The sequence below is a fragment of the Engystomops pustulosus genome, chromosome 1 (genome assembly GCF_040894005.1).
Source record: "Engystomops pustulosus chromosome 1, aEngPut4.maternal, whole genome shotgun sequence".
In the NCBI taxonomy this organism is placed as follows: domain Eukaryota; kingdom Metazoa; phylum Chordata; class Amphibia; order Anura; family Leptodactylidae; genus Engystomops; species Engystomops pustulosus.
In genome coordinates, this window is record NC_092411.1 from 254,922,831 (window position 1) to 254,938,423 (window position 15,593).

The 15,593-nt window shown below is 43.3% G+C and overlaps 1 protein-coding gene across 1 annotated transcript in view; it reads right to left on the bottom strand.

Annotated features, from left to right (window-relative positions):
* SLC30A9 (solute carrier family 30 member 9) overlaps nt 1–14,502 on the bottom strand; it is a 61,817-nt gene extending 47,315 nt beyond the window's left edge. Inside the window, exons 1-2 of the mRNA XM_072125011.1 lie at nt 14,198–14,502; nt 5,975–6,136 (exon numbers count right to left, since the gene is read on the bottom strand). Of these exons, the coding sequence (XP_071981112.1) occupies nt 5,975–6,136; nt 14,198–14,297 (262 nt within the window). The 5' untranslated portion in view covers nt 14,298–14,502. The remainder of the gene's footprint in view (nt 1–5,974; nt 6,137–14,197) is intronic.
* Between the last annotated feature and the right edge of the window lie 1,091 nt (nt 14,503–15,593).

Genomic DNA, 15,593 nt, shown 5'->3' on the forward strand with positions numbered 1-15,593 from the left:
GCGGCAGGGGGCTGCAGGGAGGCGAGAGGAAGCGGCAGGGGGCTGCAGGGAGGCGAGAGGAAGCGGCAGGGGGCTGCAGGGAGGCGAGAGGAAGCGGCAGGGGGCTGCAGGGAGGCGAGAGGAAGCGGCAGGGGGCTGCAGGGAGGCGAGAGGAAGCGGCAGGGGGCTGCAGGGAGGCGAGAGGAAGCGGCAGGGGGCTGCAGGCAGGCGAGAAAGGCGATAGGATTATTTGTCTGTTCTGGGGAATGGGGGGGTGGGGGTGTCTCCAGTATTTGTCTGTTCTGGGGGAAGAAGGGTCCTCCAGTCCTCCAGTATTATTTGTCTGTTCTCTCTCCAGTATTATTTGTCAGGGGTCTCCAGCTTTAGGAGTTTTATGCCCTGTGGGTCTCTAGTTCTATTATCTGCTCTCTAGGGACTCCAATATTTGTCTGCTCTGGGGGTCTAAACTATTTTAAGCCTGCTATGTGGTCTCCAGTAGTAACATTATCTGCTCTGGGGTCTGCACTACAATTGCCTGCTCTAAATGCAGTGTGTGTTTGCTGGAGTGGTATTTATTGCTGTACTGTGGTATTTATAATGTCTTGGGTGGCATTTTGTGCTGTTACTGATGCAGCCCCTTAAAATGAAGCAGTATGATAGTATGGTCCTTGGACCAATAAATATTGCTCACCTCTGTTCTATTCCTGATCTAATTATTTAGCCCAGACATTTAAAGCAAATATTGAATTTTTTATACTTTATTATAGGTTTGTGGAGTCTGAGTTGGTCCATTTGGTGGAGTCCAATTGCACCAAAGCGGTCACCATACAGCACATGCACAATAAATCCGGGAGCATTACCCTGGCTTCACTTGTCAGATCACAAAAGCAGGCGCTAATGTGCCTCATCGGACACACATCTAGGCAAGTAATTTTACTTTACAAGTAGTATTTTTTTTTACTCATCCTGGATAAAATATAACTCTTCTCTGCTCAATTTTACATGTTGGAGGATTTTTTAACAGATAAACAGGCAAGATTTTACATAAAGGGGGAGGAGATAAGCTGTGACATCATCTATTGTCAGTAGTGATGTAATGATGGGTCAGTGTTATCTATATAGAGGTCATTGTACAGGGAGGGGGAGGAGATAAGCTGTGACATCATCTATTGTCAGTAGTGATGTAATGAGAGGCCAGTGTCATCTATGTAGAGGTCCTTGTACAGGGAGGGGGAGGAGATAAGCTGTGACATCATCTATTGTCAGTAGTGATGTAATGATGGGTCAGTGTTATCTATATAGAGGTCATTGTACAGGGAGGGGGAGGAGATAAGCTGTGACATCATCTATTGTCAGTAGTGATGTAATGAGGGGCCAGTGTCATCTATGTAGAGGTCCTTGTACAGGGAGGAGGATCATTGGGTTTAGGACCATCTCACACAGTAATCTGTATTATACACCGCAGAACCCAGGCCGTGCCCAGCCCTCATCTATGTAAGCCAAGTAACCCCCTTGGTGGCAGCACAGTGGTATCTTATCAAACAGGGTATCAATATCAGTTAATGTGACAGCGGCAGAAGAATTGGTTCCATAAAATTTGGCTCTTTTGAAGCCGAAGATTGAAAATGTGATTTTGTTTTTCTTCATAAAACTCAGGACAATCGGCGCTGACAGAAAGCAAGCAATGAATAATTCTAAACACATACATTTATCATGAACCATCACAGAAAAAGAACAAAACTTCCCCGAAAATGCAAACAACTGATGGATTTTCAGGGAAATTAATATCCGTTTGTTTTGCTAATGACGGCAGATGTTTTTGTCTTATAAATCTTATGCGGGGGAGATGGAGCTTGAAGTATTGCTGCTTAGATATTCAGGATCTGTAATAAGTGACTAGTTTGTTGCCTTAAACTACTTCTAGACGTGGCGGGAATTTAAGGATTTTAACTATTTGGCGACTGAATGTACAGGAAAAAAAGAAAAAGTAGGTTTTGATTATTTCACTGGGATTTCGACAGGGTTACAATTAAAGGGATATTCTCACCTTGTAACGTGGTAAAACTGAGGGTTGCACAAAATTTTGCCATTTATCACTGTCCACAGAAGGGGCATAACAAGCCACTTGGTGACGACTCTGGCCCCCCACCAATAATGAGAATAGACCACCAACAGTCAGAGAACAGGGGTCCATTCTCACTAATAGGTGGGGCAGCAGGGGGAACATGTATCCTGCAGCTCCCTTCAATACTATGGTAGTGTCAGAAATTGCAGAGCACAGCGCTTGGTTATCTATGGTACTCTCATGCCAGAGATACCCCAGCGCTGTGCAATTTCCATCGCTCCCATACTATTGAATGGAGTAGCAGGATACATGCTCGTCCTGTCGCTCCACCAATAAGTGAGAATGGGATTCCAGTTTCAGATCAGCGAAGGGTCCCAGTAGTCAGACCCCCAACAATCAGCTCGTTATCCTGTGAATAGGCTCCAACTTGAAAAATTGTTACAACCCCCTTTAAAGATTGTGAGTCTGACCAATTCTAAGAATAGAGTCAAATGCTAAATTTCTGCCCACCTGACTGCTATCTCCCAGCCAGCAGCCCCATACACTAAAATGTAGGTGTATTATAGTTCCCATGAAGTGAGTGCAGCCAGGGTCAGGATACTTATAGTAAGCGGGAGACTTATGCCCAACATAATGAGAGATGGCTTCAAAAAGTGCAGAGCCATCAGTCTAAAACCATGGAAAGCCCCTCCGGCACCTTAACTCTTCTATGACACTTGTATGATATTTTGGACGGTGGAGCATCACTCATTTATCCAAAGTTTATGTATTTATCATATACAAAGGTGTGTGATGAAGCCCGTCCCCACGGTAGCTTAAACCTCTTGATCTATCTACCGGCCATGACATGCTGGAGGACGAAACTACGCCAGGTCAGGCATAACATAGTTTTGCATAAAAAACTGTGAACATTCAGATATCAGAAGTGCGCAGGCACGAGGCGACTCCACCAGGGGCCAGACCTTTTCATGCCCCCTTCACCCCCATATGGTGTGGAAGAGGCACAGTCGTAGGATTAATCGCAATTTCTTGCAGTGATTATTCCAGGGCTTCTACATTAATAACTGATACATTTCCCTCAATGTTTCTGTATGGCTGGAGGCTTGTACCACTGCGGCTAAAGCTTTGTGTGTAATGTAACAAGGGGAACGCTTGCTGGGGCTAAAACCTAGTTCACACTTCAGTTATTTGTACCAGGTATTGTGAGACTATTTCAGGAAGTTCCTAGCAGGCCTCTATATCAAGGGGTGAGACTGTTACAGAGCATGGCATGACTCCGCTGCCAGATCCTGCCATTGTGCCGCCAAGTTACACAAAGACATTTCCTATTTACAGTGAAGGAATGACTTGGCACAACAAGTCCCTTGATATTTCGTTACCTCATGCAAAGTCACCAGGTTCTCCAGTACATCGGGCACGACTGCCAACATTGGTGCATTGCAACTACAGGTATACCTCGAGTTGTATATTTCTGATTCCTGCATGTGAGGCTACATTCACGTGCGCATATGATGTCTCCCCTCACAGCGACCAAGCGGGGAGGCCGTGCCGCAAAATATAGGACATGTAGGCTGCTTGCCTTTCAACGGAGAGGGGAGGGGTGAGGAGCGCAATCTCCTCCTCCCTTCTCTACCCGTGTCTGGTCTGAGTGAGAGCTCCTTACCCCTCCCCACTTCATTGAAAGACGAACATCCTATATGTCCTAGAATTTATGGCGCAGCCCAGAGAAACCCACTTGGTTATAACCCTGCGATTTTTATCCTTATTTATTGGCTTGGCGGCATTTGGTGTAACAGGTGCAAGAACTGCAGAGTAGTGGGGAACTGGACAACGGGGTGTAGACCAGTCACACGCATTGGTTAGACCTGTAGCATCTGCATAACAAAATAATCTTATTTTTTTGCCATTTCTTTCCCGTGTGGATTTAAAACCGATAAAATGGAAACTACTCAGTCTGATGGGAACAAGGACTTTACAATGTCCTCCGGTTTCCTCCCACACTCCAAAACATACTGGTAGGTTGATTAGATTGTAAGCTCCATTGGGGACAGGGACTGATCGGACAAGCTCTGTGCAGCGCTGCGTAATCTGTGTATCCTATATAAATAAAGGGATTATTAATAATAAAATCCCTGCAGACTATAATCTCTATACAGCACAGAGTCCTTTATTCTCCACTGTGACACAGAAGGTAATAATTGACTAGACGCAGTTCACACCTCCTGTACATGACACGGCCCATCTATATCTGTACTAGAAATCATAACCCTGGACAGAGGTCAGGGCGGATCTACAGACACGGCTACTGCTCAGGAGGTTTAGACATTTACTGGAGATTTTACTTCCCCTTTTCATTGTTATAACCATTTTTCAAATAGGTTTTTAGGTGAAAACAAGCGAACAGCAAGAAACTTCTGAAGTGATGATTGGAGAAGTTGTTACTTTACTTTTTTTTTTTTTTCTTGCCCAGACAACTTTTTGACATTACAAAAAAGGATTTTGGAGTTCAAATTCCTGCCTTCATCTTCTAGTCTTTAAACCCCAAAAACATTTTTTAAAAGAAAAAGCAACGAAAGGGGTTGTGCCAGGCATTATTGTTATGCCCTATCCACAGATTAGAGATAACATGCTGAGGGTCATTGTCCAACTACTGGAAGAACCACTGATCACCAGATCGGGAACCCTTGGGGGGGGGGGGGTTTACTAAATGATGGAGGGGCAGGTGGTGCACGTCCTCAGCCTCTCCATTCAATACTACAGGATCAATGGAAATTACAGTGCAAAGAAGCAACACTCCCCTGCAACTCATGTGAAAATGAGATGAGAAGAGCAATATTTGCCTGACTTTAGGGGAGTTTTTTTGTATTCGGTAAACAGGTATAATTTAACATAAAATAGGGAATTCTAGAAAGGACATTTTGGATACTGGAGGGGGTTAGTATCCAAGATAAAAGATACTGTAAAAGAGTCTGAAGTGACATCCACCTACAGCCTCTAGACTTGACTCATCTCAGGCAACATATGACTCTTCTCTGCATATTTTCACATGACTTTGGAGATTTTTTTTTTTATAGGTAAATGGGCGAGATGTCACATAAAAGAGGGAATTATAAAAATAACTTTTCATACCGTACCTGAGGGGCCAGCATTTTAAGGGGGTAAAAAGTTCTCTTTAAATGATGACACGTTGGAATCTATTTAGTGTTTTTATTCATCATTAAGTATTTAGTTTGTAAAAAATGTTGTCCACTGTCAGCAAATAAATTAATATTGTTTGTGTAATGAAAAGTTATAAAATTTCCCAGTTAACTTTCTGTCTCAATTCCTCACAATTTCTACATCTCTGCTTGCTGACATTTAGCAGTCAGCTTCATTGTTTACTTCCTGTGGATAAAAACCAGGCCATAATCATGTAATGTCACACAGGTACACCACTCGTTCGTATCACAGACAGTAATCAGTGCTGTGCGCTATAACGAGCCGTGCACCTGTGTGACATCACATGACCAGGGCCAGATTATCATCCACAGGAAGTAACCAACGAAGCTTCCTATAGAATGACAGCAAGCAGAGATCTAGAAAACTGTGAGGAATTGATACAGAAAGTATATTGAAAAATTATACAGCGTTTAATTATTTTTTTTAAAGTGGACAACCCCTTTAAGACAATATGTTTCTTAGCTTGATACGTAAAATTATAACGTGTAAAGAAATGTGCAGTCTTCTCATTTACCCCTCTGGAATTTGCAGGGTAAAGAGATGTCTATGGATATGTATGACATGTGGCTGACACGCAGTAACCACAGATCATACTTCAGTTTATAACCTCAGGGTAAATGTAAGGTGAGAATCTGATTATTACAGAAAAGGGAAAACCAGAGCATTTTGGGTCTGATTATGGGAGAGAGATCCCCATATGGGAGATTTTACCTGCTGTGGGTTTCTCTGTTGAGCTGGTGGCATTGAGCTCGGTTGGTCCAGATCCTTCCTTGGGTTCATTTGAAGAATAAAGACGGATTTGTGCTTGAACCGGCAGGCGACTGGACGGCATTAAACACAAAAGTCCTCTACTCTTCACAGAGCGCTGCCATCCTGCAGAAAGACACAGGTATATCAATAGTGAGGAGACAGGGTACTGCACACAATACAAGAACAAGCACCACACCCGACCTGAGGAGGAAGAGCTACAGAACCAGAACCAAGACCACCGCAGACCTCCTGTAGGTGGCGCTGTAATGCGTTTACGTGACACCCTTTAAGGGCAATTAGGGCTTCTCCCTCCAATCACACAGTTCTATATATGTCACATAAGGGATGACTCCTTTAAGGAAGCAACAGAGTAAAGCATCACATTAAAATTAAAGTAATTTAACCGATAACTGGCAGAAAATTGAATATCCTTTTAGGTCTTTCTCGTCCTGTCACATGACCCGAGTACCATCTGACCGGCATTATTAGTGTCACAAAGCCCATTCACGAGACTCCTAGTCATGCGAATGAAGTAGATGAGGTTTACGAGGGTCTTCTGTGAAATGAGACATTGGTAGATGGTACAGGACATCATTTATAGGAGCACCAGAGGTCGCAATAACGACTGTATAAGCGTCATAGATGCGTACACATGCGGTTTTACTCGCTCAAAAAAACTTTTCTGCTCCTATTGGGTCACGAGCTGTCCATTCATTAGCTGCAGCTTCGCGGCCCGATGTTAGATACGGGGTCAGCAATAGTCTGATCTGGGGGGAGGATTTGGCGGCATCACCCATAAGCCACATTCAGACGGCCATGTGCTCCCCAAATTGGATACTGAGCATGGCAAACCCCTGTGCTTGGCCCGATTGCATATGTGTTTCCATAGAAATGCATGTGATTGGTAACCGGGGCTCTTTTTTTTACCAATCGTGAACGCAGCCTAAGGGTGATGTCACACGTGGCGTTTTTAGGCCGTTTTTAGTTAGTGCATTTTAAGATCATAAAAAACTCATGCTTTAAAAAACGCATCCATTTTAAGAAACTGATGCATTCGTTTTTTACTATCTGAAAAACTAAAAACGGCCTAAAAACGCCACGTGTGACATCACCCTAATGCAGGATGTAAGATAACTATACTTGTCTCAATTGGCTATTTAATCACATAAAACACTGGCAGTAATTATATATATATATCTATCTGGCAAGCCCTGTGCAGCGCTGCAGAATCTGTGCAGAATAGACGTCTTGTAACATTATACACACCTTGGAGTTATTTATTTGTATTAATAAATATTTCCTCCAAATTGGCAAGAGGAGGTTTATTAACCCTGTGAAATGTTAGTGCAACGTCTGAGGAGCACGGTGTTCATACAAGAGTCGTCCTACAGGAGAGTTTCACTGCACAACCAGTTTAAGAAAAAGCCTCTAACAATACATTATCATAAAAGTTATTTCACAACTGCCCCAACCCAAAATTACTGGATGCAACCGGCAGCCTCTTGTCCTCCATGGAAAATGTGATGTAGTGTGTACTCTATATAGAGGTTACAGGTTTTTTTAGGTTTGTTCTTAAGTTGAATTTGTATGTAAGTCAGAACAAGTATATTTTATAATTGTCACTCTGGACAAAAACATTTTTTTGCCCCAGTGACAATTGGATTTTCAAAATTTTGTGCCATTGTGGGAACAAGGATTATGAATAAAGCTTCATTACAGACACCTTACAGCTGATCATTGCAGCCTAGGACTATAGTAACATCCAGAGAGGTCACCAGAGGTCACAGTGGGCAGAGGGGTGCGGCTGTAATTAGGAGTCGTCCAAGTTCCTCAAGTTAGCGGCCGCCTGTATAAGTTTGATATTACAGAATAGATAACACATAAACAAGTATTCATGGTAATTTTGCCGCCCCCCCCCCCCCCCCATGGGAAGTGCTGGGACCCACTTATCCACCGTGTTATGGAAAGCTCCAGAAAAAGTACCACCAGGTATATCCCCTTCTAAGATAAAAGTCATTTGAAGTAAGTCCCCTACTTAGGAACACCCGACTAACAAACAACCCCTAGTTACAAACGGACCTCTGGATGTTGATAATTTACTGTACTTTAGCCCTAGGCTACAATAATCAGCTGTAACAGTTATCACAGGTGTCTGTAATGAAGCTTTATTGTTAATCCGGATTCTTATGACAACCCAACATTTTTAAAATCCAATTGTCACAGAGACCAAAAAAATTTTGGCTGTGGTTACAATTATAAAATATACAGTTCCAACTTACATACAAATTCAACTTAAGAACAAACCTACAGAACCTATCTTGTACATAACCCAGGGGCTGCCTGTACATACTGTAGGGATCTTTAGTGTCATCACATTCTCTTAGGCCTCTTTCACACTGATGTTGTGGGGAGGGTTCATTCCTCCACCTCTCCAGACTAACGTTTGCTATGCCCGGGTGTAGCGCATGTTCGTCTGAAACTAGAATTAAACAAATTTGTGACATAATAGACACATAGGGGGAGAGTCCTCACAGTTTTCTGGCGTATAAGGAGTGAAAAAAATCTGTGTAAGAATTTGCAATAACAATAGCAACTACGCCATCTCCACACGATGTGGGTGTGGAGGGGGCATAGAGGGGCGCGGCGGTGGAGGGGGCATAGAGGGGTGCGGCGGTGGAGGGGGCATAGAGGGGCGCGGCGGTGGAGGGGGCATAGAGGGGCGCGGCGGTGGAGGGGGCCTGTGTTCTTTTGAAAAAACTGCAAATTTTCATTTGTTGGTTTTCACACAAAAAAACATAGCAGGCAAGCCCCTTGACATAACCGGCGCAACAAGGGGGTAGTGTAGCCGCAATCATACGCCGGGATATGATAAGTGTCCCCTGTATCTCTTATCTGGTCCCAGTGATCTATCAAGTGATTGGGAGAATAGGGGACTGGAAGACCAATTGTAACACAAGCTCTACCCACACTCCATCCACTTCTATGGCACTTCAGAGACCACTATCCCATAAGACAGTGGTGGCGAACCTATGGCACAGGTGCCGGAGGTGGCACTCAGAGCCATGTCTGTGGGCACCCAGGCCTGTCACGCCAGCACAGAGTTTTCCAGAAACTTCCTGCAGGAAGAAGAAGTAGGTGTAGAAAGGGCTGAATTATCATTGGAGCTTCTGCCCACGATTCTTCTTTCTCAAAAGGACCCAGGAGGAAAGCTACATTGATTATCTGAATATCCCCTCCTTCATTTAAAGAGGACCTGTTACCCAATTTATCGGCATTAGGAGCTGCTTACTGAAGTAAGCAACTCCTAGTGCCCGATCAAACGCCCCAGTGTTAAAGTGATAGCGTTAACGGAAACCTCCGGTAATGCTATCTAACACTGCGGCGGGGTACAGTGTAATTGTCGGACCGCTCACAAAGCTGTCCGACGTATTCATGAGGGGGCGGGGTTGGGGCGTGGCTGGGGCGGTGACTGCCGCCTAGCGCGCGGCAGTCACTGCCGGCCTATGGAGCGAGCGGGGCGGTCCGGGAAAGAGGCAGCGCCTCGGACCGCCCCCTCATGAATACATCAGACAGCTTTGTGAGCTGTCCGATGATTACATTGTACTCCGCCACAGTGTTAGATAGCGTTACCGGAAATTTCCGGTAACGCTATCACTGTAACACTGCGGCGTTTGTTCAAGCACTAGGAGCTGCTTACTTTAGTAAGCAGCTCCTGGTGCCGAAAATTGAGGTGACAGGTCCTCTTTAATGGTATTGGGGTCCTCAATATGCCAATACTATTGAAAGCTGTGGAAGAGGAGGGAGCAATAAGTTGCTGATTTAATGACCCTGTTGGCACTTTGTGATAAATAAATGGGTTTTTGGCTGTAGTTTGGGCACTCAGCCTCCAAAAGGTTCGCCATCACTGCCATAAGATATCCTATAGAAGGAAATGGAGTGGAAGTCAAGCATGCACAATAGCCCTCCACTCCATTGGTACAAGGCGCTTCCAGGGACTTTGGGTCCCCATTCTCCTAATCTCTGTGGGTCCCAACAGTCGGGATAGAGGTTAAAAGATGTATTCCTAGAATGAATAACTCTGTAATACTGTTACCTTTAGGCTAAATAGTGGCCTCTTTGGACAACATGACGTCAACGATATGGTCCAAAGAGGCCAATAAATGGCCAACGTGGGGCGAGTCATCCATGTCTCAGCACTTTTCAGGACTCGCAGGCTGGAGCAGGACTTTTGGGGTATGTGAGAAACCATCCATTCTTCATAGAGGTGGCCCAGGATGTACATGGGACCTCTATAGGATATTAACTTGCCTCTGGAGGTCACATGGACTGGCAATACACTCAAGAAGAAAGCAACACATCCATTGGAGAACATTCACTATATGCCATTTAAACTATTCTAGAAGCGTGCCCTAGTATATACAGTACAGCAGAATGAGGACAGATGCAAAGTCCTGTGTTACCCATCATCTTGTTCTGAATAAAATGTATGTGACTAGAGAACAAAGCAGTGAGCGCTGGAGGCTTTATGTTCTGGAGACCAGAATCATCTGACCAGAGGGTGAAATCCAGAAGCTGCAGCTTTATCACAGAGCATGTGCCCCAGAGCAGAGCTCAGCAGTGCAGGGATATAATGGAGACCACATCATTACAGCTTATTATAGCAATGGTCTGGTCATTCAGCACAGCGCTGCTTCCAAATAATACGGGTAAAGGGACTGAAAAGGAGACTAAATAATCCTTTCTTATGTGAAATCTCCACCAAAGTCATAACAAAATGAGCAGAGAAGAGTCGTATTTGTCGGAGTTGAAAGTGTAGATGCCACAGGAGAGGTGTCACATCAGATGCCCCCATCTTCAGTTCTATAGTATCTACAGTAGATACATAATTCTGGTATCCTATTAAAGATAAGAATCTTACCACAGGATAAGAATCAGACCACATGTCATCTACAGAACCAAAGATATAGACAGTTAAAAATTGGAAATTGGATCTTTATTTGCAGCTCATATTTCCAGATATGTATTTACCTGGCTTTAGGTTGTTTCTATATACCACCATACCAGGAGACATAGCCCACTGTCAGGGCAATAAGGAGGTCTTACAATGGCCTCTGGGTCTGCCATGTAGGCAAGTATTAGGCCCCCTATTAAGATGAGGTGTCTGCCTGTCAGTGTTTCATATAAGTGATGATCACAAGTGCGGAAAGAAACAATGTAGTAAATCTAAATAAAGTATAAAAGAAAAATCTCAGTTTCCCGAAATACATTTTATTCACCATTGCAAAATTAATTGTAACTTAAAAAAAAACATAACAGGTCTCACTGAATCCATACCGATCTAACCAAATCTAGCTGCCTTATTTGTCTTATCTGGTAAACAGCAGAGAAGAAAAAAAAATATGTAGAAAAATAAATGGAACCAATAAATTAAACAACTCATTTTCCAAAAAAAACTAGCCATTGCGCAGCTCCCAGAAAAAAAAAAAAGATTTTTAGTAAAAAGTGATTGTATTATGCAAAGCTTGAAATATACAAATAAAAATTTTGTATCAGTGTTACTATAACAATCCGGAGAATAGAGATATCCTGTTATTTATGCTGCATGATGAATACTGCAAAATTCATAATCTAAAAAACCATGAACTGTACAGACAGTCCCCGAGTTAAATACAAGATGCATAGGTTTGTTCTTAAGTTGAATTTGTATGCAAGTCAAAACTGTATATTTTATCATTGTAGTTCGAAAGAAATTTTTTGGACTTTCAAAATTTTTTGTTGTAATGAGACCAAGGATTATCAATAAAGCTTCATTACAGACTCCTTAAAGGTGAACACTGCAGCCTGGGACATTAGTAAAGCTTCACCAGAGGCCAGAGTGAGCAGAGGGGTCCATCTGTAACTATGGGTGGTCTGTAAGTCGGGTGTCCTTAAGTAGGGGACCGTTTGTATTTCTGTTTTTTTCCAATATTCCTACACAAAAACTAACAAAATCTAATCAATAAGTTAGTCATACCCAAAATTGATGCCATTAAAATCTACAACTAATCGCACAATACGGCTACATTGATGGAAAAAAATGTCACTCTCTGCACGCGATAAGGGGAAAAATGCTAAATTGTTGTGGTCACCAAAAGATTAAACTTTGGAGAACCCCTTTAATGTGAGGTGAGCTGCAGTAACACAGCTTGGCCACTGAAAAGAGAAAAGAGCTGCGTTTCAGGCTTTTTTCTCTTATCAATTCCAGCCCCGGAAGCTGAACCTCCACCAATACGATACATATCCAATGGAGAGGTCAGAATTATCAATATACCAGAAGAGCCCTTTGATTATAGGTAGTGATGAGTGGATGTGAACCAAACTTTGCGTTTCGGGTACCCCAGACCTGACCCTGAACTTCATTAGAAGTTCAACCCACCACTGCTACCATTAATGCTCAAGATGGGTCCACTAGTTATTTCATACATTATTCATTGTAAAATCATCTATTTTTTATCATGTAAATGAGACTGGTCACATGGTCAGAGGCAGTGATGTCACTCCTGTTACCCCTCCCCTCTCCTCCCCCTGCTCATGTCTGTGTGTAATGTATAGTAAAGCATAGATAGGAGGATGCAGAATGTCAGCAGATGCACTAATATACAGGTGAGAGACACAGACATCAGCTACACATGAATCTGACATGTTCTGCTGTAACATGGCTGCCTGGAGCTGCTGTATCTCTCCTATATACACACACATGTACACACAGGCTGCAGGGGGCGTGGCCACCAGCACCAGGAAGCACATCATTATACAGCCTCACATCATTATACAGCCTCACATCATTATACAGGCTGTCAGTCAAGCACTGGGGGTGTGGCTGTGCCTCCCACTCATGAATAGAGTGGACAGCTTGAATATGCTAATGCTTCATTGGACATTTCACAGGTCATTTGCATACAGCTTTAGGACCTCATTGCTTAGGTTTACAGGCATGTAGAGGGACAATGAAGGGATAGAGGCAATGCTCTCTAATGGCAGTTTATGAAAATATATTTAGTTTAGGGGGTTATTTTGCATGACGGGTTCTCTTTAAGTAATTTGTCTCCCATAGCAACCTATCACATCACCTCAAAGCAATGAGATCAAGAATCACTTGCTAAGGGGCTGTCACACAGTGCGTTCTTGGACCATTCTTGAACCGTTTTTAAATGCGTTGAAAATACATGCGTTTTGTATGTTTACCATGCATTTGGCCGGTTTGAATCCGTTTTACAGCTGCCTACACTTCTAGAAATAAAGATATACAGGTTCAAACCAGCCAAACACACGGAAAACATGTAAAACGCCTGTGGTTCCAGTGCGTTTAAAAGACGTCCAAACACTGTCCACGAGCGCACCGTATGACAGCACCAATAAAGAAACCCACACTTTATATAGGACATTATCCACATTGTAAACCAGCTGTATACACCGGCGGTTTTGAGGTTAGTAGAAAGTGAAACTGAATGTGTGTCATGGGAAAACCGGTCTGGGTAAGAGGGTGGTCCATTATGAACTAAACCAGTCACAGGGTCTCTCCCATATACAACACAGACCCCCATTCATTTCTGTGACAGTCATATCCTTCCCCCGATTTCCATGTAAATTGCCCACCATGAGCCTGCGGGGGGGGGCTCCATATAATCTGCTCAGTACCAGTAACAATCAATCCCTATCCCCATGGGGCCCACAATCTAATCAACCTACCAGTGTGTTTTGGGAACAATAGGAGAGGTCCTCCAAGAACACAGCTCTTTATACTGATACACAAATCTTAAAATATGCCCCGATTACCCCCAAGTATTCCCAACAACATCAGCAAAATGAACGTGGTCATTCATTCATCTGCACAAATCCTAGCAAAGATCTATCACAGATCCAAATAAATTGACTTGCTCACAAATAGCGCTTCTCCTCTGTAAGGGATGAGTCTGACATTGCAGCACAGTCCAGATCTCTAGATTATGAGCTGCAATACCTGGCACAACACAGGTACAGGGGCGGCGCTGTTTCCTATTAATAACCCTGGACATAACATGATATTGGGGTCACATACAGATAACAATATCCAGTATATCCTCTGCCATTATACCCAGTACTGAGGAGCAGCTGTAAAGTTATGTCTGGCCTCCTCCAACCACACACACACAGAAGCGTACCCACCATGACAGGCCCGGCCGCAGCTCGGCTGTACCGCATGAACACGAAGGTAAAGCCGGCAGAGTGAGGACCAGCCCCGGCTGCGGGCAGACACCCCCGCCATACTGAAATCCGGCTCCTTTCCGGCGGCAGCCCCAGTTCATCCAGCTGTCTGTGTACCTGTCAGCAACCCCGTCACTAGAGCAAGAGTAACAGTTATGAATGCCGGAATTGTCTCCAGCGCCATTTTGTTGTAGACACTACTATTAGATTCAGTGCAAATCGCCTACAAGAAAATGGCGATGAGAAGGGGCTATGTTGTGCCGCTAGGAGGATTTCTGTTTGTGTACGTCATGTGACTCATGTGACATAGCAGACGAGCGACAATCTACATTGTAGCGCCATCTATCGGGGATTGGCAGGATAACTCTATTATATTATTTCACAGCTTTATTTATATCAAATCAAACAATACAAAGTGCTATGATCATATATATATATAGTATTATAGCACTCTTTTCTTTTTTTACTTTTCCGTCGAGTTCTAAAAGCTGTGTGAAAAACTTTTTAAATTTTTTCACACATTTTTCTGGTTCAGCTGTAGTGGTTTTTGTTTGGTGAGATATAATTTTATAATTTTCATTTGTATCATTTTCGGGTTTTGTGCAACTTTTTAATCACTTTTTGTAACTTTTTTTTTTTACCAAAGTGACAAAAACTGCATCTTTTGTGTTGTATTTCTTTTTTAAGCAATCATTAAGCAGGAATATAATTATAGATCTGCACTTTATGAACCCAGTGATACCAAACATGGGAGAATTGTATTATATTTTTATTATAATAATTTAAATGGAATATAGGGAGTTATTGTTACATTTTTATACTCTCTCCATACTACTACGGCACGGGTCAGGAAGGGGTTAAAAGTTTTCTTTTTTTTTTTTACTGTTTTATTTTGTCCAAGGAGGGGACCAGAAGGTTTGATGTACCTTTTATATACCTCAATACAATAGTATGACAGTGTGAGCTGGCTGTAGGCTACAGGCTGTGGCAAGCCTCCGGGCCCTCACTAGGTCCCTGGCTGCCGTGGTAATGCATCGGTGCCTTCCGATCATGGCACAGGGTTCCAAGAGCACTTGCCCCTTTCTGTCCAGGGGTTTTGTTAAACCCTAGTCAGGTGGTGCTCACTCTCCAATCACACTCCAGTTCACATAAAGGAATACAATTGGACGATAACTTTAGCACAGTTAACTCTTGCCTGTTCAGGCAGGATCTACCACTGTTAACTCCTGATGACCAGGTCTAGGACCTTCCTGGAGGGTTCGCGACTCCCTCTGTCAGCTCCTCACCTGTAAAGGGCACTGTTCGTAACTACCCCCTGGCCATGTATTGCATATGTATATGATTCACAGTTGCTAAT